We start from the raw sequence: 27207 nt of genomic DNA on the forward strand, positions 1-27207 counted from the left end.
CTATGCACCCAGTAGGGGCCTTGGTACCGGCCACTCAGCCCAAATGATCCGGAGACCTAGCAGTCAGAGAGGGGTCCTCCCTCACTGCAGCTCCACGGCTGTGTATCTGGACGGTCTGCCTGTGAGGTAGTGAGCACCCGGTCACGGGAGGTGTGCAAATCGGGGCTCAGAGCGGGTAAGGGCCCTTAGGCGGCCTTGGCTCTGGGGTTTGTGTAGGGGTACGCATGGTGCCCCAGCAGACAGGCCCCGGGGTGAGGGGCCCAGGGGCGCGGATGGGGTTCCCACAGCCTCGTGTTGGGAGGAGGCCCAGAGCAGGCCCAGCCATTTCTGGTGCCAACAGCCCTCCCACCCCTCAGAGCTCGTTTCCAAAACAGCACCTCCTCCCCTCCCAGCTGGGCCACAGGGCAGCCCAGACGGGCGGGGGCTCGTGAGCCCAGCCGCCGGTCGCCCAGCCCTGCCTGAGGGGTGGGCCCCTCTGAGCGGCCCACCGCCTCCCCGAACCCCCGCCTCGTCCCGGCGCGGCCAGGGCCTCCTGCCTGGGTGACAGTGCTCGAAAAGCCACCAAGGAGCAGACCGCCACTCGGGCGAGCTCTCCGCCGGGGCCTCTGAAGTCCCAGGATTTGAGGCGTTTGCTGTGCAGACCTTGTGGGCCGCTCCACTCCTGGTGTCCCCCCCGGCTCCAGGCAGAGAGGAGCTGGGTGGACACAGGTGGTGGTGGGTTTGGAAGAGGCCAAGGAGTCCTTCAGAGGGAGGCTCAGAGCCTGGGGAGGACGGGGCCCAAGGCCCCTGAGCCCTGGTTCTGACGGGGAGACCGGGCAGGGGCCGAGACCTGTGGGGAGCAGACTGGCCGCCATGCTGTGCGCTCCCCAGCAAGGCGGAGCCCCCAGACGGCCCTGGCCCCACCAGCCCCCTGCCACAGACTCGACCTAACATACCACACACGCCTGTGGCTTTAAGCCGCCTGGCTGTCCCCTGCAAACTGCTCATTCCACATTCTTGGGGTGGTGGGGTGGTGGGGCGGTGGGGTGGGTGGGGCTCCCGGGACGCATATAAGGCACAGGGCGGCCGGGAGGGGAGCTGGGGCCTCGCCACCGCCGTCCTCACGGCCCTGCTGCTCCTGGGGCTCTGGGAGCTCCTCCGCACCTGCACCCACACCCCCTCCCCGGCCCCCCGCTGGCCCCCGCGGCCGCGCCCGCTGCCCCTCGTCAGGAACCTACATTTGCTGTGTGTGGCACAGCAGGACGAGTCGCTGATGGAGGTGGGTCAGGGCACGCACGTGCTCGGCTGGGCTCTGCGCCTGGGCCCCTGCCGGCCCTGAAGGCACCCCAGCCCCAATTTCCAGGACCCCCGTGGGGTGGGATGTCCGTGCCCAGGGGACACGGGAGGCCCAAGTGTCCGCGTTGCCTCGGGGAAGAGAAAGACATTCCAGCACACAGGGAAACGGATGGGCGGACCAAGGAGCAGGGGGCCAGGAGTGGCAGGCCTGGAGGGCTCACTGGAGAAGGCAGCTTCTGATGAGTGCCTGCAGGAGGGCCAGGTTTGGGGGGGCCTCGTGGGACGCCTGTTGGGTGTGGCTCCTGCCACCTGGGCTGGAGGCTGAACACCCTCGCCCACCTCGAGCTGGCTGACCCGCTGAAGCAGAGGCACAGGCCCGGCCCCGCCCTCGGGGATCATCCAGCCCACCGCCCCCCTCCACTGAGCTCCAGCTCCCATGATCACTTGGCTGAGGTGCCTCCAGGACCCAACCATGAGGCTGCCTCGTGGCCCCCAGGCCCTGCAGGTGGGTGGGGAGCCGTGATGACCCGCGAAGTCAGCCTGCAGGCACCAGGGTTCTCAGGCCCTGTGCCCAGTGCCGGGCCCTGGAGGCCACTGTCTACACGCCGGTGGCAGAGCGGGCAGTGGACAGGAGTGGCGGGCCCTGCTGCACCGTGTGGTCCACAGCAACTCACTTCCCACCCCCAGGCCTGTCTCCCCATCTGTAAAGTGGGGAGACGACAGCCCTCCCGGCCCAGGCGGGCGTGCCGGGAGGACAGAAGGGAGGGGGCCCACACAGAGGCCCAGGGGCCTCCCTGAGTCCTCCACATATGGTGGGCGGGGCCTGAGGGGCTCCCAGGGGAGCTGGGGGTGGAGCCGCAGGCCGATCCCTGCCTGTCCCCACAGCTCGCGGAACAGTACAGGCCGGTGTTCGCTGTCCATCTGGGGCGCCAGAAGACGACGGTGCTGACCGGCTACGAGGCGGTGAGGGAGGCCCTGGTGGGCACCGGGCAGGAGCTGGCCGGCCGGCCCCCCATCGCCATCTTCCAGCTCATCCAGGGAGGCAGGGGTAGGTGTGTGGCGGGGTGAGGGGGCTTCCACCAGGCAGAGAGGGGCCAAGGAGAAGGGTCGGTCCCCATACCTGCGGCAGTTGGGGGAGCGCTCCCAGTGTGGCCCAGGGGGAGTGCCAGGGTGTCCACGCGGCCAGCTGGGCGCACCGGGGACCAGGGAACACCAGAAAGGGCTGGGCCAGCCGAGGCCAGCTTCCAGGGGCCAGGCCTGGGGGAGGGAGTGAGGCCCCAGCCAGGCCCCCGCCCCGTCGGTCAGCCCCCCGTTGCTCCCTCCTGCATCACCTGGGCTGCTCACGGGGTGTCCGGCCCGCAGGCGTCTTCTCCTCCTCCGGGGAGCGCTGGAGGGCCGCCCGCCAGCTCACCATGCGCACCCTCCGTGGCCTGGGCGTGGGGAGGGCGCCCGTGGCCGACAAGGTCCTGCAGGAGCTGAGGTGCCTCACGGCGCAGCTGGACAGCTACGGAGGTGAGTGGGGGCCGGCGCGCCCCCTTCCCGGGGGCCCCTCAGCTCTGAGGCCTCTCTCCGCCCCCAGGCCGGCCCTTCCCGCTGGCCCTGCTCGGCTGGGCTCCCTCCAGCATCACCTTCATGCTCCTCTTTGGCCAGCGGTTCGACTACCGGGATCCCGTGTTCGTGTCCCTGCTGGGCCTCATCGACAGGGTCATGGTCCTCTTGGGGACGCCCGGCCTGCAGGTGAGAGGTCGCTGCTCCCCGCTTGCTGGGTGGGGGCAGGGAGAGCCGAGCTGCCGCTTCGGGAAGCAGCACAGCAGGCCCCAGGCGCGCTTCCACCAGCCACGTGACCCCAGGCCAGTCCCCTGTGCTCCTGGGAAACGAGGGGCAGGGGTCCTCGCAGCCTCCTTCACACCTTCCGTCAGCAATAGAGGCATCTGCTCAGAGGTGCGGGTGGGACCCGGGCATTTCTTCCCCGGATATGGGGCTCGATGTCCCCCAGGCCCCCAGCCCTTGAACCGGGGGTCCTCCCTCAGGCTCAGGAATCACAGGGATCCGTCCTGGCTCTCAGAACCCCCAGGGCTGCGTGCATTTCATTTTCCAGAAGGTAACTGTTGTCACCTGTGGCCCCCGTTACCAGTTTTAGCCATAACGTGCTTAGGCATGCACGTTGAGGCGGGGTACGCACGTGTGCTGGCACGTGGCTCACGTGTACTTTTCAGCCCCGTCTCTCCAGGACCCGAGCCCGTGGGCGTGGGGTGGGCACTCATGGCTTGGGTCCTGATTCTAAGTCATCCCTCGCGGCTGGAGGAGGCTCGGACGGGCAGGAAGATGTGGCCTCCGCCCGAGAGTAGCCTGGCCGAGTCCCGCCAGGGAGCCCCAGGAGGATGGAGGCCAGAGGGCCGGGGGCTCCAGGGAGACAGAATGTTCCGTGGCCTTCCGAGCCTGTGCCCCGTGGGATGGCTCGCATTCTGGGGGACACGGTGGTGCGAGTGTAGTCAGAGGGCGGCTGACAGCCGTGTCAGACAGGCTGTGCCGTGAGCCCCGTTTCACGACGTCGTGAGCTGAAACTCTGAAGTTTGCAAGTCCCCCTTTTTTTCTAATGACCCAGCACATTCAAAGTTACTTCCACAGCGGCAGCCCTCGCCCTTCTCCCTCTTCCCCGCTTTGGTGGGTGGGGGAGCAGGGGGGCCGTGATGGCAGGCTCCTGCTGTGACTTGCACGGACCCCCAGGGGTGTTACCTGTCGAGCAGCCCCTCCTTCCTGCACTCAGGTAGACGACTTCATCACAGCCCCTGGGGCTGCTGGTCCCACTGAGAGGGTGAGGGAGGGGCCCCGTGAGCAGGGAGCAGGTGCCCCCTTGTGGCACCTCTACCTGGGGTCTGGGGCTGCGCCAGGGGCCCCCGGACAGGTGAGCACAGCTGCCGGAGTACGGATCCGCCCCTCACCAGGTGGGGCTGTGGCGCCTGTGCCCTCACCCCCCAACTACACCGTCTTGCCCCCTGCCCCCAGCTGTTCAACATCTACCCTTGGCTCGGGGCCCTCCTCCAGCTGCACCGGCCCGTCCTGCGGAAGGTGGAGGCGGTGCGGGCCATCCTGAGGAACCTCCTGGAGGCACGGCGGCCCCCCGCGCCCGGGCGAGGGCCCGTGCAGAGCTACCTGGACGCCCTGATCCAGCAGGGCCAGGTGTGGGCAAGACCCACCCCACCACCCAAGAGACCTGGGGGGCATCCCGGGGCCCCACCCAGGAGGAGAGGTGCTGGGGAGGGAGGCATGCTGGCCCTACGCCATACTGCTCCACCTCCTGGTGGGGAGCCTCTCTAAGCCTCAGTCTCCTTATCTGTGAAATGGGACGGTTGTAAGGCCGCGGTGAACCCAGAATGCCGTAGGCGCTCGGTGGATCCTGGCAGTATCCTTCTCGCCAGGCCTCTGTCTTCTATGCCTTTTTTGAGCCTGGGGCTGGCGGGGGGGTCCATGGAGCCAGCCTCCAGCTGAGCCCAGCCCCACCCACCTCTGCAGGGGAAAGACCCCAAGGGCCTGTTTGCCGAGGTCAACGTGGTGGCCTGTGCCCTGGACATGGTCATGGCTGGCACGGAAACCACGTCCGCCACACTGCAGTGGGCCGCCCTCCTGATGGGCAAGCACCCGAGCGTGCAGGGTGAGCCCGTGAGCCCGTTCCCGCAGGGCCCAGGACCGAGGGGCAGAGGCTCCCCGGGACGCTGGCGCCCACCCTCTTGCCCGCAGGCCGGGTGCAGGAGGAGCTGGACCGAGTGCTGGGGCCCGGGCGGCCCCCCCCCCACCCCGGCTGGAGGACCAGCGCTCCCTGCCCTACACCAACACCATGCTGCATGAGGTCCAGCGCTTCATCACCCTCCTGCCCCACGTGCCGCGGTGCACAGCCTCCGACACCCAGCTGGATGGCCACCTGCTCCCTAAGGTGGGAGGGCCAGGCCCCCCACCCCGGACCTGTTCCTCTCGTTCGCAGCAGATGGGGCTGGGGGTCTCAGGGACTCAGGTGCCTGATGCCGGGGCTCCCCATAGGAGGTAGGAGACGGGTGGTTCATCGGGAGGCAGCCCTCGGCCGCACAGCCCCTCACAGCAGACCCGGGGCCACACCACGGGGGTCACCTGGGGCTAAGCACGAACCCCCAGCAGATCCCTGCCAGGCCCCGCCCCGCCTTCCCACCCCCCTCAGGGCCCCCTCCCTGTGCTCCCCGCCTGGGGCCGCCTGGGTGGACGGGGCGTCCGTCTGCCCACCTGCCGCCCCTCACGGGGCACGCCTGTGGTGCCCCTCCTGAGCTCCGTGCTCCTGGACAAGACGCAGTGGGAGACCCCCCGCCGGTTCAACCCGGGCCACTTCCTGGACGCCGACGGGCGCTTCGTGAAGCGGGCGGCCTTCCTGCCTTTTTCTGCAGGTACCACAGCCCCGCGGGCGGCGGCCTGGTCCCCGGGGCCTCGAGAGCTCAGGGTCCCCAGCCCGCAGGGCTCCCCCCACCCCGCCACGGCCTCCGGCACCCACCCCGCACCCCGCGTCCCCTGCAGGCTGCCGCGTCTGCGTCAGGGAGAGCCTGGCCAGGTCGGAGCTGTTCCTGCTGTTCTCAGGCCTCCTGCAGAGGTACCGCCTGCTGCCCCCGCCCGGCCTCAGCTCCGCCACCCTGGGCACCACGCCCGCCCTGGCCTTCACCACGCGGCCGCCGGCCCAGGCCCTGTGTGCGGTGCCCAGGCTGCAGGGGCGCTGACCACGGGAGGCCTGGCCTGACTATGGGACAAAGTCCCAGGGCCGGGGAGGGTCTGAGTCACTCCCAGCTTGGGGTGCTCGGCAGGTGATGGAGACAGGACGGAAGGACGGATGGCTCCCCCCACTGGGCTCTCTGCCGTGGCCACCACAGGCTGCATATCCCAACCCCGGCCTGAGAGCCCCACCCAGGCCTGACCCTGTTCTGCCTCTCCCAGGCCCTACACCACAGGGCAGAGCTGGGTTCCCTCCTCCCTCCATCCCTACACCCTAGGGCATCGCTGCTGCCTGTCTGCACCTGGGCCCCCTGCAGACCCTCCAGGGCGCCCCCCCCACGGGTGCAGCAGCCCCTCACAGGCCTCCCCGCAGCTCCCTGCTGCATCCCCCTCCACACTGTCCCCATCTGGTTCCCCAGCAGGGCCAGCGTCGCCAGACAACACCTGCCAGGCACAGAGGTGCCACCCACCTGCAGCTGGGGATGCAGGCAGATGGCAGGGGCTGCTGGGCCCCGGGATGACGTCCACCCAGAGGCCAGCCTCAGACCAGCGTTCCCGCTTGCTCTGTGCCGTGCCCGGCCCTGCCCTGGGTCCAGCGGGCCTCCTGCAGACCCCACCCCGTTCTCAGAGGTCCTGGGCACCGTGCTCAGGCAGCACTCTGCCCCTGGAGCTAGGCCCCTGAGCCCTGGGGCCACCACAGAGACGCCCTTAGCAGAAGACAAGCTAGTTGAGGGGCAGCAGCCACCCAGAGGGCGACGGCGGGGCTCAGGTGGGAAGGGTGAGTACGAGTTTGTAGGGAGGCCGCCTCCACAAGCCTCTTCTCTGGTCCACTCTGACCCCCCACTCCTCTTCCACATCTGCCCCCAGACCCTCCCCATGAACCGGCTCCTTGTCTCTGCGTGGAGGTCACCTCTCCGAGGAGGAGCACAGAGGGGCCAGCTGGCGGTGGGTGGAGGGCCGGGGCCCGGGACGTGGCAGGAGGTTAGCGATGCTGGAGGATTCTGCACAAAGTGCTGAGACCACACCGATGCCTTCCCAACACCTTGTCCATGAGCTGGATGGGGGCAAACAAACCGTGGCTTCCGCCCTCCTGGAGCTCAGAGCTTGCCGCCTGGACCAGAGGGAGGCACAGGGCTGGGGGCACACAGGAAAAGCCTCTGTTCCCAGCTGGGCACCAGAAGGCCTTCCTGGAGGAGAGCGGACACTGGGGAGTGTCAGATGAGTGCAAATTGAAAAGCCTGTGACCGCGCTAAGCCGCAGTGACCACGTGGGGAGGCTACCCTTGGGACGTGAACTGGTGAGCAGGGTGGGGTGGGAGAGCGAGGCCCAGGGCTTCCAGTGCCAGCCACCCTGTGACCCTCCAGGGGCTTCAAATGGAACGACCCAGGACGCACCAGTCAGCACGCAGATCTTGGGGCAGGGGGTGGGGTGTGGGGAGGGGAAGCTTCCTAATAATGAAGGGCAGGGCTGTGGCCATGATACATTACAGTGGGCCCGGGAAGGGGAGGGTGGTCCCCACATCCCTGGAAGGGGCTGGGGGCAGGGCAGCGAGGGTTCACTGTGTCCTTCTCTTCTTGTCGGTTTGGAACACCTGGCGTTGAACGCGGGGTGCAGGGAGCCCGCCTCGCCCAGGGCACAGCCGAGGTACCAAGCTTCATTCTGCAGGGTGGGCAGAATGTTCCGGAGGCCACAGAACTGGCCCAAAGCTGCTGTGGGAAGAGACTCGGCTTTCTGGCAGCGGGCCCTGGTGGGATGAGGTGGGTACAGCTGTAAGGAGGGAAAATGCTAGCATCGCCATCGCAAGACCCCTGCTCTCTGCCGTGGACCCAGAGCAGGAACCGTGGCCGCGGCACCTCCCGGGACATCCCACTGGGCCCAGGTGCAGGACCCAGAAACTAAGGCGCTTATTTTCTAACTTACAAGAATAGGTGACAAGATGAACCACTTTCAAAGGTGATGTTAAGTTTTCTCAAAAGAATCTGGTTGGTTGGTTGACGGTTTACGGCAGTTATTTTAATTTGCCAAAAACAAATTTAAAAAGCCGTCCTGCTGGGTTGGAAGGGGTAGATCCTGGCAGAAAAGGATTTAAAAATGTGCTGCTCGGACTTCCCTGCTGGCGCAGTGGTTAAGAATCCGCCTGCCAAGGCAGGGCACACGGGTTCGAGCCCCGGTCTGGGAAGATCCCACATGCCGCGGAGCAACTAGGTCCATGCGCCACAGCTACTGAGCCTGCGCTCTAGAGCCCGTGCGCCACAACAAGAGAAGCCACCCAATGAGAAGCCCGCGCACCGCAACGAAGAGTAGCCCCGGCTCGCCACAACTAGAGAAAGCCTGCGCGCAGCAACAGAGACCCAACACAGCCAAAAATAAATCAATAAACTTTTAAAAAATAATAAAAAATACAAACGCGCTGCTGCTCGGGGCAGCCCGGCCCCACAGGTGGCCTTGGCGGCTCGAACGCAGCTGAGGGGGGCGGGGCGCCGGCGGGCAGAGACACAGCTGGGAACAACGGTGACCCCGGGGTGTCCGTGCATGGCGTTGGGAGTTGGGGAACCCTGTTTCTGGGCCGAGGCTCCGGCGGGGATGGGGCTTCACTGGGGGGACGCCCCTGGGACGTCAGGCGGGGGCTCGGCGCCCAGGCATGCAGATCACTGCCGCTTGGCGCCCTCAGGCGGTGGGCTGCTCGTCACCTGCCCCAGAGCATCTCCGCCTCCCACCCCAGGGGGCGGTCACCCCAGTCCAGATGCACATCTGTGGGGGACTGGGCAGAGGGCTGGTGTGAGCGAGACCCTCGTCCCCCCCCAGTCCAGGGCTTGGGCCCCACCCTCTCTCGGCAGGGGACCCAGGCCTCCATTCTCAGTCTCCCCTTGCCCCCGCCTTGAAATGGCCAGAGCCGGACCAGCTGGCTGGGGCCCAAGAGAGCCGAGAGCACCTGGCCTCTGGGGAAACCGATCCCTTCCCCCTGCTTTATGTCGACAGGAACGAAGCACGTTTTGCCAAGTTTGACGTCTGTCGTCTGACCCACGAAACCAACCCCTGGACCCGCCTGCCGGACTCAGACAGTCTGAAAGCTTCTTCAGCTCCTCAGCAACGGATGTGGGACTAGGAACTGGGGACGGTGGACATCTGCCCGGCCCCTGGGGCTGCCCCCGACCCCTGCCGAAAGGCAGAAACCCTCCCCGCTACCCAGTGTGCAGATCGACCCCAGGGTGGGAGCTGACAGGTCAGTCATCTCACATTCTAGTTGGTTTTGTTTCTTTCTTTTTTGTTTTTGAGGTACGCGGGCCTCTCACTGTTCTGTCCTCTCCCGTTGCCGAGCACAGGCTCTGGACGCGCAGGCTCAGCGGCCATGGCTCACGGGCCCAGCCGCTCCGCGGCATGTGGGATCCTCCCGGACCGGGGCACGAACCCGTGTCCCCTGCATCGGCAGGCGGACTCTCAACCACTGTGCCACCAGGGAAGCCCTGTTTCATTTTTTAAAGTATTTTTCTTACTGTGGTAAAACATAGCGAACATACAATTTACTGTCCTACCCGCTTCTCAGTGTCCAGTTCCGGAACATCACGCTCGTTCACGCTGTTGAGGAACCGTCAACACCATCCACGCACAGAACATTCTCGTCTTTCCAAACTGAGACTCTGTCCCATTAAACACCAGCTCCCCTCCCCCTCCCCCGGGCCCCCACCCCCTACTTTCTGTCTCTCCAGGGACCTCGCAGAAGTGGAATCACACAGTATTTGTCCTTCTGTAACAGTTTATTTCACTGAGCATCACGTCCTCAAAGTCCATCACGATGTGTCAGTTTCCTCCCTTCTAAAGGCTGAGTCACAGCCCATCTTACGGATGAAGCACCTTTTAACCGCTCACCCTTTGTCGGACACTCCAAGCTTTAGATCCTGTTTCTCGCTGGCTGTGCGGCTTTTGGGAGAAGCGTCCGCGGGCAGACGTCCATCAAGGGCCCCCTGGCATCGTGGGTCAGGAGGGGGCAGGTGGGCTGGACGTGAGGACTGGGCTCACGTGGGTTGGTCAGTCCCTGGACAGTCTGTTCCCAAGGCTGCAGTGCCCCAGCCTCTTGAGGGGGAACCTCTGGGGGCCAGCGGGTGGCTCTTGGTCCAGATCTGCCTTTGGTTCCAGGGCTGGCCCCTGGCCACACCGCATCAGCCCTAAAGCACCAGCGAACCCTCCAGAACAGACATACAGGCTGCGGTCTCAGCTCCTGGGGCTGCAGGGGCTTTGACTGGAGACGTTCTTCTGTGAGACCAGAACCCAACGGTGTTGCGTGGCCGCCACCCACCTCGCAGGGCAAACCCGTGGTGGGGGAGAGCACACTGGGGGCAGGGGTCCCGGCTCGGGCGTCTAACTTCCCAAGGCCCCTCCGTCCCAGCTTCCTTCCCGCCGCGCAGGGACACTCTGGCTGGTCACTGTATCCTTACAGGACCGACGGGACACACTCAACACCAGTTTACCCAAAGTGGACGCGAGCCTCCTGGGGGTGCAGAAGCAGCTGAGTCCCCACATCCCACAGGCGAGGCCAATAGGAAACACCTGCTTCTCAGCCATAAACCTGACAACTACCGGCTCCGTGGCGGTGGCTTCCTCGGAGGGCCAGGGTGCGGGGGCTGAGGCTTTGACAGGCCAGTGAGCTCGGCCGCAGCTCAGAAAAAGCCCCGGCAGCTCCATCCTGATCCCTCGGGGTGCCGTGGCCGCTGACCTGACGGACGCCCGGGACGCCCCCCACAACAGGTGGGGGCGCTCCACCTGCCCCCTCGGGGAGATGCTCCTCGGCCCACGGACGGACACGGTGGCCGGCGAGCCTAGTACCCGTGCGCAGCCACCAGGCTCAGACCCTCCACATCAACTGACCCCTGGGGCCATCAGAGTGCCACCTATGACCACACAGGGACCCCAGGAACCGCCTGGACCCTGAGCTTGGTCCCGCACCAAGCGATGCATCACCTCCCCTGCGCCTTCTGCTGGGGGGACGCCGCAGAGGACGGCACTGCACACCCTACGGGAGCCCCCTAAGTCAGTGTCCAAGAGCCTCTGTGCACAAGGGGAGCGCCTGGCTCTCCTGGGCCGTTTCACATTAACAGGAGATGAGGACCCAGTACCACCATGTTTCCCTTTTCGATTTGGCTGCCAGGAAACCCAGAGCTATGTTCCTGATCAGTCAACCCGGATCCCTTAAGGAGAACCTGCTCCTTCCGTGTGTCCTGTGGACCTTCCTTTATTGTACGTCTATTTCTCAACCAGGATCCCTTAAAGAGAACCTGCCCCTTCCTTGTGTCCTGTGGACCTTCCTTTATTGTACGTCTATTTCTCAGCCCAGATCCCTTAAAGAGAACCTGCCCCTTCCCTGTGTCCTGTGGACCTTCCTTTATTGTACGTCTATTTCTCAGTGTTTTTAAAATGCCTCAAAGCTTAGGGACAGTGAGGCTGGCACCCGGGCGGCTGCATCGTCCACAGATTACTTGCAGAACCGCGATGGCTCGTCGTCACAGGGTGCTTTCCCGTCGGGGACCTCACCTCACCTGAGGGCCTCCAGGAGGGCTGGGCCTCCTCACTCCGTCTCCAAGGTCTGCAAGGCCGAAGGAGGTGCCTGGCCAGTGGCTCCCACCCAGAACTGGACGTGTGTGCTTGTGTGCCCAGTGGGCAGGGGCAGGCCAGAGGCCCCTCAGGGAGCAGCACAGCAGCCCCTCATGGGGGGGAGCAGACGAGACTCCAGCGTGGACGAGACTCGCCACGTGGGGTGGCGTGACCCTGAGTCCGGGGTCACAGGTAAGAAGAGGGAAAGGCCCCAAGTGGTCAGCGAGGGACCTGCCCAGGCCCTCGAGACGTGTGGCCCTCCTGGGCTCGGGTCACCCCTCCTCGGGCCACCACCCCCACCTCCGCCATTCAGACACTGAATTGAACTGAACTGAACTGGGGATGCTGCTCTGAGGCGAAATCCCCGAGGGCCACGGTCAGGGCCCAGCCAAGCCAGGAGTGGCCACAGGAAGGCCCGGGACCTCATTCTGGAATAAAGGGCCCCCGTTACTCACGGGCTGTCAGCATGGAGTTCACGACAGAGCTGCCCACGTGACGCAGTCTCTTGGACTCTGCTTTCCTACTGCCCCCTGGTTACGTGGCTCACAAACCTGCAACCGGAGCAGGACTCCGGGCTCGGGCCCCTCTGCTTCACTCGGGGTCACCGGGGGCAGCCCCCCCACCCCATCACGGGAGCCTCGAAGCCGCGTGGTGCCCACGCGTCCCCCAGGCTGGAGCTGACCATGCTCGAGGGGCAGAGCATCACAGACTCGGTGGAGAGTTTCAAAACGGCACAGCCACCCGCCACCACGTCTGACTGTCTGTGGAGATGGCCTGGCTGCACGCGCTCCTCCGGGGATGGGGGACAGAGCAGGTGCTTCCCGGCTGGGCAGGTGCGGGAGGGCAGCGCGTGTCCCCTGCCGACACCTGGAAACACGGCCTGAAGAGCAGGGGTCAGCCTGCAGCCAGAAAACTATACGAGGGGCTCGCCTGGATGCCGTCCCGGGAGGCCACGGAGCCCACGCCCCACAGGCAGGGAACGAGTCACACGACAAGAGCCACGGCCTCCAGAGGCCGGTTTTTATTGAAAATACACCCAGGTTTTCCCTTTAAGTGGCCAGCGGAGCCGTGGCCTGCCTGAGGAGGGAGGCGAGATGGATGAGCCACAGCCCAGGCCCCTAGGTGAACGCAGGCAGGTGGCCAGGCGGCCGGCACCAAGGGACCGCCAGACCCATGGCGGGGGACCAAGCCCCCACACGGATGGACCACAGCGGGCGGGGAGGGCCAGCTCTGGTGACCTCTAAGACACCCCTGGGACAAAAACGGGCATTTCCCTTAATAAGCAACTTCCTTGGGGGCCTGAGGGCCACTGGGAGGGCGGCTTATTTCAGAGTGACTGTGTTCTGCTGTGAAGGGGTTAAAACTGTCATCCCCTATAAACAATGTCTGGCCGAGGAATCAGGAGAGAGCAGTGGTCCCTCCAAGGGTCAGGGGCCAGGAGGGCCAGGGACCCCATCCCCGCACCCCCGCGCCGCCCGCTAGGAGAGCAGCTGCAGAACCTGCCGGACGCGCTGGGTCCTCCCCGGCAGCGGGGCGTCGGCGCTTGCACGCGCTTCGTCCAGCTCCCGCATCAGCACCTCTGCCTTCCGCACCGTCAGCTCGCGGGCCTGGCCCCTGAGCCCCTCCAGGTAGGCCAGCAAGGTGGAGAAGTGCTCGTCGGGGACCTGGACGGGGCAGAGAACAGTCGTCAGGGCTGGGCGGGGGGCGCGTGGAGACGCAGGATGTCCACACTGCGGGCCCCGGGCCTGCGAGGGGACCGTCCAGCCCTCAGCACCCTCAGGCCGGGCCCCGAGGAGTTGCTCCAGGACGACGGGCTGGGGGAGGTGGAAAGGGCGGCCAGCCCGCTGTCCTCTCCTGGCCCCCGCTCTTCTCCCCACAGACTCCGGCTTGCGTTCCAGAGGCTGGCAGATGTCAGTTTTCACACCCTCCTGAAATGCCACTAAGTCAACAGTAAGCAGATACATTTTTAAAGAGATAAATCGGGCTTCCCTGGTGGTGCAGTGGTTAAGAATCCGCCTGCCGATGCAGGGGACATGGGTTCAAGCCCTGGTCCGGGAAGATCCCACATGCCGCGGAGCAACTAAGCCCCTGCACCACAAATACTGAGCCTGCGCTCCAGAGCCCGTGGGCCACAACTCCTGAGCCCGTGAGCCACAACTACTGAGCCCGTGTGCCACAACTACTGAAGCCCACGTGCCTAGAGCCTGTGCTCCACAAGAGAAGCCACCGCAATGAGAAGCCCCCGCTCGCCACAACTAGAGAAAGCCCGTGTGCAGCAACAAAGACCCGATGCAGCCAAAAATAAAAAAATATAAATTTATTAATAAAAAACAATAAAGAGCTAAATCTCTTAGAACAAAGAGAGTAGAGGAAAAGGTAAGAGCGACAAGGTTTTGGGGCTGGAGATGAATGATGGTGGCGCAGACCTGATGAAGGTGAAGCTAAAGCCGAGAAACGCAAGTCACGCTGCAGACCACGCCCGCACCCAAGCCCGGGCTCCAGAACTGGCCGTGTGGGCACTGCTGGAGTGAGACTCAAAAGATGGGGCTAAAAACAGGGGCGACTGAAGTCCACTTCCAAAGCAGCAAGTGACTCACACCGACTTCAAAACCTGATGGCCACAGGGGGGAGGGGCAGGTGCCCTGAGCTGGCCCAGTGGGGAGTGGGGGGTGGTCCTGGGGAAGGAGGCCCAGGCAGCATCCCCCAGCCTGGGGCTCCGATTCCTGCAGCATTGCTGGCTTGGCCCAGCCCAGGCTTTGCACCCCGCTGTCCCCCACCCGCCCAACAGCCATGGCCTGATTTCAGAACTCAGCTCACAGGTGCCTCCTCCACGGAGGGTGCCCCACCCCCAATCAAGTGCACGCAGGGCCGAGTCCGCCCTCAACTTCCCCGCCGGTGGAGCCACTTAACCATCATAATGAAAGCCACACAATCGTCACAGATGGTGACGGCGGCCCCAGATAAATGGATTACAAGCCACTGAATAAAACAGCAGAGTCCACGCTGAAGCGGGAAGCCACAGTCCACTGGAGCGGGGGTGGCGAAGCTCCTCCTTATCGGAGACGGGATGAAGGAAACAGAAAAGCCCCAGACAGGGCCACAGCGGGCTAGTGAGAGTGACGAGAGACGGGCAGCCCCCAAAGACACGGGCCTGTTACTGAAAGAATCAATAACTCTGTAGGAACAAACCCGACAGCCACCACCCACGTCACGTGATCAACATGGACACCAAGCCACACGGACCAGCTACGAGGAGGACGAACACAAACATTTATTTCCCCGAGTCGGATGGGCACCTAACCAACCACGCCGGCCACGCCCTACCACACGACTGCCCTTGCAAGCACGTCAGGGTCACGAGGGTCAGTAAGATGAGGGACATGCCAGACTGGACAAGACAGAGGGGCAGACACCGGGTGAGTGCGGTTCTCGACAGGACCCCGCCCAAGGATGTCACCAAGAACGTGTAGTAGTGACCACGTGACGTGGAGCCCTGACTCAGGCTGGGTTGTCCCGCAGGACGCCCTGAGGTGTAGCAGGCGCACACTGGAGTGTCTGGGGGTGATGGCAGCTCCCAGCCTCGGCCTGATAGCCACACCCCACGAGCATCCACAGGGGGAGAGTGGAACTTCCAAGCACGCGGACGGGGCCTTCCTGGAACGGCAGCCGCCTCCTGCAGCTGGGAGCCTGGAGCTCCACGGATGAGTCCGGCCGCTGGGCAAGCCTGGCAGGGGTTCTGACTCCCTGACACTGAGCGGGTCCCTCCCCGAGCCCGGGTTTCATCTCTGTAAAACGAAGGGCTGGACGGGGTGCTCCCCAGGGCACCGCCCCCGCACCGAGTGTGCACCCACCTGGTCACGGTCATACATATGCAGCAGCAGCCAGGTCTGCCTCGTCTTCTGAAACCTCCAGCTCTCGTGCTGCTGGGCCCAGCTGGGGAGGCAAGGACACGACGTCTCAGGTACCGCACAGCGGGAGCCGGAAGGCCTGCACCCACTGGCCTGGGTGGGCTTTCCTTGGCTGGGGGGGCGGGACATCTGCAGAGGACCCTCCCAGCGCGAGGGCGGGAGGGGGCTCTCGGGGTTCTGCACCAGGAGGACCGTCGCCCCCGCACGCCTGCCGGGGGCCCTCGGCCAGGACGGCAGGACCAGGGGGCACAAGGACACTTTCTTTCAGCCCTGCACAGCCATCGCTCCACGATCCTAACGTGAACACTCCGACTTTCACGAACTCAGTCCTTCTTCCAGAAACGTTTATCGTGCAGGACGGCAGGACCACCGACTGGAGCAGGCGTGGCCTTCACGCCATGAGCTGGGCGTCAGGGAGGAGCCAGGAGCCCTGACCCCAAGGGCCACGCAGGGGTCCCATTGGCCCAGCCCGCACGTCACCACCCAAAGGCCTCGGACGCACCGGGCCCCCAGGTATGAGGACGCTGCGGCAAAGCGCGGCTGCTCCTGTGGAGCCAGGCTGAAGGGGCCCGAGGTGGAGGAAGCAGGCCACGTCGGGAGCCAGTGCCCAGGGGAGACCCGAACGCTGGGGCGGAGGCCCCGAGACGGACAGAGGCCTGTGTGTCTGGGACCCGGGCGCTGGCGGCGTGGAGCGGGCAGAGTGCGGGCTCTGGGGCTGCAGGACGGCGGGAGGGTTGGCCTCCCTAACCGCCCAGCCGGCTCATTCCCTCAGGACAAGCAGCCCCGTGGCTGGCGGGGCTGAGGCAGAAGCACACTCTTCACGCCTGCGGAGTTTCCCACATGCCGTGTCACGTGACGGCACAGCCACCCAGGCCCCGCCCCATGTCTGCCCGGGGACCACGGGCAGTTCGCGTGGCAGCCACCGACGAGCCGGACCTGGCCACAGCTCCTGGGGGACCAACACCCCGCCTGTGCCTGGAGTCCCGCCTCCAGCGCTTAGTGGCGAGGCCGGGGTGACGTGTGTGCCCACGACAGGGCCCAGCTCAGTCTTCTGCACCCGCAGGGGCACCCCACCAGGAGGAGGGGGAAGGGAGGGAGGTGGGCGACTCGAGGGAGGGGAGGAAGAAAGGGAGAGAGGAAGGGCCACCAGGCTGGGGAGTCAGCGGCCCCTGGCCATCTCAGGCTCCTCTGCTGGCCCGACTGGGAGGGCACGCTGTGTGTGGGCCACCGCCACCAGTGGGGCCGCTCCCTGCTGCCAGTAACGACGGAACTGTCTCTCATCCTCTGCCTGCGAAAGTGGACATGGCCCTTCAAGATGTTTCCTTCCCAGACGGAGCAAAGTTACACAGAAGATGCTGGACACACGGGGTGGGGAGGAGGGAGCTTCCTTCCGAGCGCGGGCAAGCAGCCCTCTCTGGTGTCCATGTCCACGGTGCCCCCCGTGGTTCTGCAGTGCACCGCTTCCCCGCAAGTGTGCTGGCGCAGCTCCCGTGACCTCCCTGCTGCCCGTGAGCCCCTACGCTCCCTGGGCTCGGCCCGGCCCCTCACATCTGCTCCTCTGCAGTCTCCACAGGGCTCTCGCTCTCGCTCCAGTTAAGCAGTCTTTAGAATAAAGAATGCCCCCGCACTGGCCCCAATTCAGTTACTGTGTCATCCCACCTGCATCGCGCCCTGGCCAACTCACCTGCCCTGGAAGACCTCGCTCTTCCCAGGGTCTCAAGGTCCCTCCTGAGCTGCCAGAGGGTTTGGGAGGGAAGGACCACCTCAGGCCTGGCTCCCTCACTGCTGCACCGGTGACGCAGACGAGCTGGGCATCGGCCCGAAGCACTCCCTCCTCCCTGACCCCAGGGCTCTGACCAGGGTCAGCTCAACCCTGTGGTCCGCCGGGCCCCAGAAGCAGCTCAGGTGTCTGGAGCATCGGACTGGCTTCAGATGGGCTGTCCGGGCCCACGGGGAGCAAAGGGCACCCAGCTGGAGGCCTGGGGGTGGTGCAGCCCCACGGAAATCCACAACAGACAGAGGAGGCTCCCAGACACACCAGGACCACGTGAATGATGACCGAGTGACCACGGGGGCCCCCAGCCCCGCCCAGAAATGCCTCCCCAGAAGGCAGGGACCCACAGATGGAGCATCTGCGTGACTCTGGTGAGCAGGGGAAGTGAGAGGTCAGAGGTCAGCAGGGAGGGAGCGCAGGCCCCGGGGGTGAGGGCCGAGCCCGACCCTCTCGAGGAGGTGCTGCACCGCGAGCAGCTCCCACGAGGACGCGGCTCTCAGCACCGTGAGGTCAGGGCCGAAGGATGTTCTTCCGACCCAGAGGGGTGAGAGGCAGGTACGTGCGCTGCCTGCGGTGCAGGACCCAGATGAGACGGCTGCTCTGAAGCCACAGCACCCCACAGCTTCTGGTCCCCTGGGGAGCGCTGGGCAGGGCCGTCTGCGCTGCTGAGTGGGTCCGCGGTCCCCTCCCCAGGACCCCCGTCTTCAGAGCAGTCCCCCGAGTGACAGCGGAGCCTGCAGGTGCCTCTCCTGGCTGCTTTGTACGGCCGTGTTCAGCACGGAAAATATCACCTCAGCTGCAGGTGGAAGGTGCCGGGACGGGACCAGGTGTCAACGAGGGGCCTGCTGGCCACCCCCGTACCCCCCATCCCCTGAACACAGCCCAGGGCCAGGCCCAGGGTCAGGGGAGGCTGCCGGGCAGCTCCCTCCGCCGGTGCGCAGGCTGGGCCTCCCCTCCCGCTGGGCTCCACGTGGCCCCCACCGGCCAGCCAATGGTGGCCCCTGCAGTGCGAGGAAGGCACCCGGGCTTCCCTGGGCGGGGAGGGAGGCGGGCAGACCTTAACGGGAGCAGGCCCCCACGAGGAAGGGACGGCGCGCTCGGATATTCCAGCAGAGCCGAAGAAGGGCTGCTCCCGGGGGCTCAGGCAGGCCCAGCACAAGGCCCGAGGCTCCCCAGGGCACCCGTCCTGGTTACGGCCTGTGCCCCCCTTTGTGCCAGAGCAGGCTCCGGCTGGGGCTGGGGGAATGGCAAGCCCCAGTCCATCCAGCAGGTGGGAGCCCGGCCCGGGCCCAGCGGGGCCCCAGGCTTGGGAGAGACGCAGGGTAGCGTCTAACGCTCTGCCACAGCCTCACGGGCTTCAGAGACAGCAGGGGGAGCGGGAGGGGGACGGGGGCGAGGAGGAGGGGGAGGCCTGGACCCTGGGCTGCCTGTGCAGCTGACTCATCGGTGCTCAGCCCGGTCCAGGAATCAGGAAGATTCCGCTTCATACAGAGCCAGGGCGGCCGGGCAGCTCCTCCTTCTTGGAAGACGGGGCTCTGAAATGCCCCCTCCCAGCCTATCGCTGGGTTCACACACGTCCTCAGGCCCCCCTGCCCTCCCAGAATCCTCTGCAGGGCCCCCAGAAACTCTGTTCTTGAACTGGCTCCAAGCCACCAACCCCAACCCTTGGCTGGATCTCGAGGACTCCACGGAAGAACACAGGTTCCTGGAGGGAGATGTGGGGCATGTGCGACATGTGACGAGAGCAATGGTGGTGACAGCAACAATGCTAACGGTGGCAATGACGGTGGGGTGGTGACGTGGATGGTGATGTCGGGGGGGGTGGTGACGTGATTGGTGGTGGTGGTGACGTGAATGGTGACGGTGGTGACGTCGGTGCGGGCGGTGATGTAGGTGGGGTGACAAGGTTGACAGTGGCGGTGAGATGCCATGCTCAGCACACGGCCCTTGAGTCTTTCATGGTAGCTCCAAGGCCGGTATTTTGTCAGGCTGTCGCAACACTACGAGGCGCAGGTGAGTGAGACTCTTCACCTGCATCTTGTTGATCTGAGGTGGAGGCTGAGGGGTGGCCTTGCCCAAGCGCCCGCAACCACTGACCTGTCACTGCTGACCCCGATGGCTGAAGCTGCGCTTCCGGGCGCCAGACACAGCTGCGGAGGCTGCGACCACCCGCCCCCCCCGGGGGCCCTGAGCCCGCAGCCCGCGTCCGTCTGCCTGCATCCCTCCGGGGCCGCGCACCTGCACAGGTAGTCCAAGGCCAGCGCGGCCCCCGAGCGCCTGGCTGCTGGGCTCTGGGCCACGGAGATGCCCGCTTCCTGCAGCCGCTTCCGGGCCTCTTTCTTCCTCTCCTTCTTCAGCTTCCTCTCCAGGACCCTCTGCTCCTCCGGGGACGCGGCTCCCTGGAAGCAAGGGCACCACCATCAGGGCTTCGGGAGCAGGTGCCACCGCGGCTCCCTGGACCCCGTGGCCCACGCTGGGCCGCTCGTCCTGGGATCCCGGGGGAAGTCCTGCAGGGTGGGGCGGGTGCTGCACGCACCCGCCGAGGACCCCCCCCCCGGCTCCAAGGGCGGCAGGAGGTGCCTGGGAGAGTCTCTCTGGGGCTGAGCGGGAAGGAGGCGCTGGGACCTGTGATGCGATCCCCCACCCCGCAAACCAAACAAGAGCGGAGTCCAAGGTCTCCTGATCACCCCGGAGGCCAGACCCAGCGACTTCACTGTGATGCAGGCCGGAAGCCCTGGGGACCCGGCCACGGCCCCAGCACTTCCAGGGAGGCCTCTGGCGCTGGCCCCGCACACCCAGCGTCCACAGCCCCCATCCCGGAGAGCAAGGCCCAGCGGGGACCGTCTCATGCCCCGGCAGGCAGGCCGTCACAAATGCCAATCCCTGACCATCTTTGTGTTCCCACTCCACTCCCGCTCCTTCCAGAATCTTCTCAAACAAAAGAGCTGCTTTCCCCAGCTCCTCCTTCTCCGTAAACCATCTGGGATTTACCTGCCGTGGAGCTTCAGTGCTGCACCGGGTGACTCCTGGCAGCCCTGACATGGGACACACGGCCCACCTGCCCAGGAGGTGCCTCCATATGGGGCTCAGGGCTCCTTTCCTGGGGAGGAGTGGTGACCCGCCACCTTGCATGTATGCTCCATGCAGACTCGACCCACACTGCACTGTAGCCGGGCAGAAGGGCGGGGGGGGGGACAGTGAGGGGGAGAGGTGGGGGAGGGGGAGGGGAGAGGGAAGGGGAGGGGAGAGGCGGTGGACAGTGGGAGGAGAGGGAGCAGGGAGAGGGAGCAGGGAGAGGCAGGGGGAGGGGGAGAGGGAGGGGGAGAGGGAGGGGGAGAGGGAGTGGAGAGGGAGGGGAGGGGAGAGGGAGGGGGAGGGGAGGGGACAGGGAGGGGGAGAGGGAGGGGAGGGGGAGAGGGAGGGGGAGAGGCAGGGGGACAGTGAGGGAGAGAGGGAGCAGGGAGAGGCAGGGGGACAGGGAGGGGAGGGAGGGGCCCGTGAGGAGAGGGAGAGGGAGAGGGAGAGGGAGGGGGGAGAAGCAGGGAGACAGTGAGGGGGAGAGGGAGGGGGAGAGGCGGGGGAGGGGGGAGAGAGGGGGACAGTGAGGGGGAGAGGGAGGGGGAGAGGGGAGAGAGAGGGGGACAGTGAGGGGGAGAGGGATGGGGAGAGGCAGGAGACTGAACACCCTGGAGGACAGGGCAGCAGGGGCTCTGACCACACAGCTGCCCGAAGGGTGTGTGTTTGCTTTAAAAATCACAACCATGCCTGAGACGCCAACACCAGTGTCAGTCAGACTTCCGAGGACCGGGAATAAGATCCCGTTTTTAAAGCAGGGTATTCTTCACTGGAGTAGCACTGGCTCATAACGTTATGTAAACTTCTACAACAGCGTGCTCACAGCCAAACCTTTAGTTTCCATCTGTCACCCTGGGGTTGAGCCTCTAACCTGCCCCGCCCTCCCCCACCCCTCCCCTCTGGTAGCCACCACACTGACCTCTGCATCTCTGGTTTGCCTGCTTGTGTTTTAGATTCCACGTGAGTGAAATCACACTGTCTGACTTATTCCAGCACTACTACACCCTCCAGGCCCTTCCACGTTGTCACAAATCCGAAGTGGGGTGCACTGGGGTCTAGGAGACACACCCCCTGGCTCACAGAGAAGCTGGCATTAAAAGCGGCAGGCCAGCCCTGCCCCTCTGAGCCACGCAGGGGGGCACTGCACCGGCCACCAGGCCCTAAGTCCCAGGGAAGGGTCAGGGCTGGGGATTGGCCAACACTGACCCCCCGAGGGAGGCCAGCAGGTTGGGCAGGTCTGGCAAGGGAATGGAAGGGTCAGAGGCATCTGCCCCCAGGGTGGATGCAACCCCCCCCCCATGGCTCCCACTGTCACTAGGACACGGTGGTGTCCTCCAAATCCAGGTCCAGGCCCCTGCTGCCCAAGCACCCTATGGGGTGCTGGCTGCTTCCCCGAGGCTAAGCCTGGTCACACAAGAGACGGGAGCCAGGTCCCACTCCCTGAGGGCTCTTGGGGTACTCCGCAGGCCCAGTGATGGCCCGAGGTGCCCCTGTCCCCACGGAAGGGCACAGGAAGGAGGCTGGAGGGGGACATGGCCAGGGCTCTAGCGTGGGCCTGGGAGGGAGGGGGCGTGGACCCCGGCAGTCCCATGGAGGGGGGCACCTGAAGGGTCCAACTGCCTCTCCTGGGGCTGCGGGAACATCCAGCATTAAGGATCTAGGTCTTGTATTAGGCACGGACTCTGGAAACTACAAAAAGAGCTTCTTTCAATCACTCTCGCTTTGGCCGGTGGTGCCCCTGACATGGCAGTGGGGGGAGCCCACACTCCGTGGCCCCCGAGAGGAGCTGTTTGGAGCCATGAGGCCCAGGGGCCAGGCAAGATACAGGGGCGCGGCAGCCAGGGGAGCTGGGGGCCCGGGGCAAACGCTGAGCTAACTGGACTCAAGAAAAGCTGGAAACACGTTTACAGGTGAATCTCCTAAACTTTAAATGCTGGCTATTCCAACTAAACAACGTACACTACCGGGCCAAACCCTGGTGTGGACCACGTGCGGAAGCCAGCACCTCTGACCCCCTGGGCTCTGCACACCTGCCCAAGCCCTAGGGACGGTCCCCCTGTGGGACCTGTGTCCTTTTCCTAAACTCACTCGGGCCTGGGGGCCCCCGCCCCTCCCGCTGGTACTGCTGGCGGGGGGGACAGCCCACGAAAACACCAAGACCATCTGGAAGGAACACAGGAGTCCACAACCGCAGCCAGTGAGGGCCCTTCTGGGGACCAAGTTTCAGGGAAAGGAGAAGCCTCACCCCCAGAGAGCCCCGCGGACCACAGCCACCCCGGGATTCCCCACAGGCCAGGCCCACTCCTGGGGAAGGCCTGGGGGCAGCAGGGTCAGTGCTGTTAACACGACTGCTCTCTGGAACACAGACCCCGTCTCCCCAACTTAGCACAACCATGGGGAACTGACCGCTGGGGTCTCCTCGGAAGCACCGCACCGCGCTGCTGCTCCAGACAAAACACAGGCCCTCACACGAAGTGAGGTGAAAACTTAAGTTTCAGCAACATATTCCCCTCCCCAATTAGAGCTCTTCAGGGCTATGTTTCAAAGGGCACAAAAACAAGTCAACCTGTGTGGAAGACCTCTGGCAGGATGTGCACCCAAGCTGATAAGCCACGGCCACCCTGGAGGGCCCCGAAGGACCCTGGAGGACCGCGGAAGGCCCTGGCGGGCCCTGGAGGACCAGGCACAGATTGCATCCACGCATGGACGTCTGCACGCACCGTATCACACGGGCGATTAACGGCGCGTTTAGCACTTAAACCCTCACCGGCTTCTGGGCAACACAGGCACTGAGTACATCCAGGAAATGCACCAAATAAACAACAAAACAAAAGGAAACGTGCTGACTTCTTACGGAAATAGCGACACAGAGAAAACACAACTACATGAAGGAAGCATCCAGCCCCGTGACTCTGGGCAAGAGACACAGAGCAGAAGCGGCATGACCTTGATTTGGAAAGGCTTCCACGGGCTCAGTTCAGGCAGAGAACCCTCTGCTTTGAAGGACAGGCTCGGGTCCTTCAGGCCAGGAGGCCCATCAGCCCCTGTCCACAAGCAGGGCGCCTGGACCCCTGGCGGGCCTCGTGCTCTGGCCACCGGCCCTGCCCTGACCCCGAGACAGGCAGTGTCACTGGCCACACCCCAGCGGAACCAGAGACTGAAAACCCACAACCCTGCCCCTATAGGAGGACCCCGGGGAGCCCGGGGGTCCTGCAACTTCAAGGCACTGGAAGCACCGGCAGAATGTGCAGGGGGACCCCCCTCTCCCTTCGTGATCCCTTGAAGCGAGGCTGGCACCGACCACTGGCACCACAGGCTGGACTTCAGTCTCCAGTTCCTTCGTTGAGGACTGGCCAGGAATGCAGATGAAAATGGGACACACTGGAAGGACGGTCACCGTGGGACCGCTGCCACCACGGGAGGACCCCTTGCCTCGTACCTCCCCAGCCACTTCCGTGATGGGGACAGGGAGTAGCACCACAGCCTCGGTCCCTGGCCTGTGGGCACGGGGCCATCAGGAGACACTGACAGGGCAGGCGTCCTGCAACGCTCCATCGACCGGGCACAAGTGGCCCCCCGTCCCCACTGCCTCGTGAGGGTGTCCCAGGTTACAAACGGGCCTCTCTTCCAACCACCTTTTTCCTTCCCTCCAGTCTCAGGGAGCAAAGTCTTCCGCTATGAACCAAGGCTGACCCGGGAGGGTGGGGCAGGCCCAGCACAGGCCCGGGAGGGCACAGAGGAGCCCGTCTACTAGATGGGTCGGTTCTCCTTCTCTGGGGTCCTCCTGCACCCCGACCACGTGTTAGGCTTTCTGGTGAGGCTTTCTCGAGTTGTGTGTGCGTTTGGAGGTGGGCGGTCCTGGGGACCCCTCTGTCCCAGTGTGGTTCCCCCCAGGGCCTCTCAGGCCCCACTCTGGGAGGGGCGCCTAGACCACCACGACCTCCCCGACCTCCCGCATGGGCTCCCACTGGCCTGGCTCAGACCCTCTAATCAGCTCCTGCCCAGGGCTCTGAACTGGATTCGCCCGGAGGCCCCAACACACAGGAAGGGGTGGGGGTCTGGCTCTCCACTCTGGGGGTCACGGGTCTGTGGGGGAGCCAAGGAAGGAAAGGTCAGCTGGGGTGGCCTGAGACGGGCCATGTTTGGGGGGCCCCTGCTGCCTCGTGCTCACAGGTTACACTACACAGCTGCGGGGAACAGTGTAGCCCGGGAGGGGGTCTCCTGCCTGCAGACCCTCTGGTCCCCCACCAGCTCAGGAGGAGAAGCGCGGGGAGCCAGGCCATTCTCTCCGCCTCCGAGCTCAGGCCCAGAGCCAGGTCCTGCTCAGCTGGGAGGCGGGGGGCGGGGGGGGGCGGGGGGGGCTGGGACGACTGACAGCGGGATCTCTGATCCTGATGCCAGCAGAGCTGGGGGAGCCCCAGGGGCGTGGGCTCAGAGGGCCCAACACGGTGGGGAGAGGGCAGTGCCCTCCTACTTCAGAGCATGGAACTCAGTGTCGGGGTCCAGCTTCCCTTCTCTCACCCGGCAAGCGCCACTGGGCAGTGGTGGCCGCGGACCTGCTTTCATGAGGAGCCTGCACCTGGCTGGAGCCAGCAGTGCAGGGACCACCCCCCGGGTGGAACTTCCCGGCCGGGGTCGGGGGGGCTGCTCCTTGCTGACCACTGACACACGGGGACAGGGTCATCGGCCAGCCTGCTGACAGTGGAGGCCGGGGTGGGGCCCCTAACCCACCCACTCTGTCCAGGCGAAACCCATCAACCACAGAATTAGGGGACTAGAAAGGTGTGCGTTAAAAATCCTTGCCAGTGAAACGTAAGCCTGAACCAGGCATGAGCTGTAAGGCGTGACCTGACCCCAGTGTGAGGGCTGGGTTTAGGGTCGAAGTGACCCTGAGGCGGCGGGGGCAGGGGCCCGGGCCGCACAAGCAGTCCAGTCACTCGGCTCAGCTGTCTGTCCACAGGCCACACAGCGTCCCCAAGGGCACGGCAACTCTCCAGAGGTGGTCAGAGCGCAGGTCCCCGCCAGGCACCCCCCCCCAGAGTGATCCTTAACCACAGGTCTCTGTCCAAACACCGCTGAGGCCAGAAGCACCGGCTTCTCTCCCAGAAGTCCCATGGAGCCGGATGAACCTTGAAGCGACGGGAGCTCAGGGGTGGAAGGGAGGGCACCTAAGAGGAAACTGGTCCCAGACTTGGCGCCTCCCCAGGCCACACAGCCCCTTCTTCCTTCCGCTTCTGAAGCCAGGCATCCGCGGGCAGGACGCCCAGTCCCCGCCTGCAGCTCCTTTGAGACACTGCTTCAGCTTGAAAACTAAACCTTAATCAGGACCATTGCTGCAATTATTAAAAGTCAAAAGGGAAACTCATGGTAGCCAATCAATTCCTTTTTCCTTTCCTGAAAATGATGAAGAACAAAAGAGGGAGTGTTTCCTATAATATTTAAATAAAACTTTGTGTTTTGAAATAACTAGACGCAACTTGAAGGCAACACAGACGCCATGAGCCTTCCCCCCCACCCAGCTTCCCTGCAGAACAAGAGCAGAAACACACAGGAGACACTAAGATGTCAGTTACGAATTATTAGACTCTTTAAACGCTCATTCCCCCAACCTGTGAGTGATGCTGAGTTTCCTCTGCTAATTCAGAAATAGAAACAGTGGTATGTACCCTCTTCATTTTATTTGCAGTACTCTGATTAAAACTAGACCAATTCCAGGGAGTTCCCTGGTGGCCTAGCGGTTAGGATTCCAGGCTTTCATTGCTGCGGCCCGGGTTCAATCCCCGGTCAGGGGACTGAGATCCCACAAGTCTCGCAGCTCCGCCAAAAAAAACCAACCCAATTCCAAACAACTTCAGAAAGCACGCACACAACGCAGGACGCTGCTCTGATCAACCCAGCGAGCGGCTGGGCCGGGCAAGCAGGGATGCTGCGAGCGCTGTGGGCCGTGGGTGACGGGCCCGGTGCCCTGCAGAGCTGCCGCTGCTGCTGCCGGTGCCGGTGCTGAGGCAGACACGGGCTCTGGCCTCAAGGAGCGCACGGCCGGAGGTAAGTGAGCTCCTGGAGGACAGGGACAGCGGCTGCCCCGGGCTGAGCGGCCGTTCAGAGCAGGGCACAGCTCCTCCATCCAGATGCTGCAGACACCAGACGTTTTCAAATGCCTGAACCAGGATACACAAGCACAGGGGCCCACGCTGAAACAGATACCAGATCACAAAATACAGCCTCCGCGCTTCATTACCACACCAGGGCAGATCCACGTGAGGTGACACTGTGAGAGGTCCCCATACAGTACATGAAAGCCTGGCCCCGCCCCTCAGGGCCACTGTGATCTGCTGTCAACACGCACAGCACAAGGAAACGCTCAACCCCAGTGGGTCCCAGAATCAGTGAGATGGAGCCCTCCCAAGAATCCTGCCCAGCGCCGCCCCGTCTGCAGCCCTGGGCTCTACCACCACACAGCACCTGGGAGGAAAGGCATCATTTCCCTGGCCCACGTCTCTCCCCTTCCCAGCCCATCACCCCCTGGTCCCCTTCCACGTGGGTCTTGGACGTTACCGAAACCGTCAGACCCTCTTGGCCAGAAACACACGCGGATCCCGCTGGAGCCCAGCTCCTGGGTTACAGAGGAGGAGGTGAGGGCTTCAAGGGGTGGGGGGGTCGCCACGGCCACGGCCCAGGTGGGGGGCTGTGCCGCCGAGGGACGGTGGCCCCTGCAGACAGGCCAGGGCTCTGGGAAAGGTCTTCCACATCAACCGTTTCAAAGCCTGTGGCCTTGGCTGCCGGCAGGACCTGCCCCCCACCTGGGCTGGAAACACTGGCCCTTGTCAGAGACCAGCTTCAGAACAAAAAACTCTGAGCACGGCT

At 64.6% G+C, this 27207-nt stretch overlaps 2 protein-coding genes across 3 annotated transcripts in view; one reads left to right on the plus strand and one right to left on the minus strand.

Annotated features, from left to right (window-relative positions):
* The first annotated feature begins 224 nt into the window (after nt 1-224).
* On the plus strand, nt 225-6008 carry CYP2W1 (cytochrome P450 family 2 subfamily W member 1). Its single transcript, XM_065892261.1, is given in 11 exon segments — nt 225-251; nt 1061-1258; nt 2161-2323; nt 2638-2787; nt 2855-3012; nt 4282-4455; nt 4789-4927; nt 5014-5057; nt 5060-5205; nt 5542-5684; nt 5812-6008. Coding segments are annotated over 11 exon segments (1539 nt in total).
* Nucleotides 6009-13064: 7056 nt separating this feature from the next.
* The window catches only part of C15H7orf50 (chromosome 15 C7orf50 homolog), an 87179-nt gene continuing 73036 nt past the window's right edge, over nt 13065-27207 (minus strand). The window contains exons 4-6 of one of the 2 annotated variants that reach the window (XM_065893154.1): nt 19507-19663; nt 15438-15519; nt 13065-13250 (exon numbers count right to left, since the gene is read on the minus strand). In XM_065893154.1, coding sequence (XP_065749226.1) covers nt 13065-13250; nt 15438-15519; nt 19507-19663 — 425 coding nt within the window. Of the gene's footprint in view, nt 13251-15433; nt 15520-19506; nt 19664-27207 lie in introns of those variants that run through there. The other variant, XM_065893155.1, reaches the window with a different exon arrangement.

This window comes from Phocoena phocoena, chromosome 15 (genome assembly GCF_963924675.1).
Source record: "Phocoena phocoena chromosome 15, mPhoPho1.1, whole genome shotgun sequence".
NCBI lineage: Eukaryota > Metazoa > Chordata > Mammalia > Artiodactyla > Phocoenidae > Phocoena > Phocoena phocoena.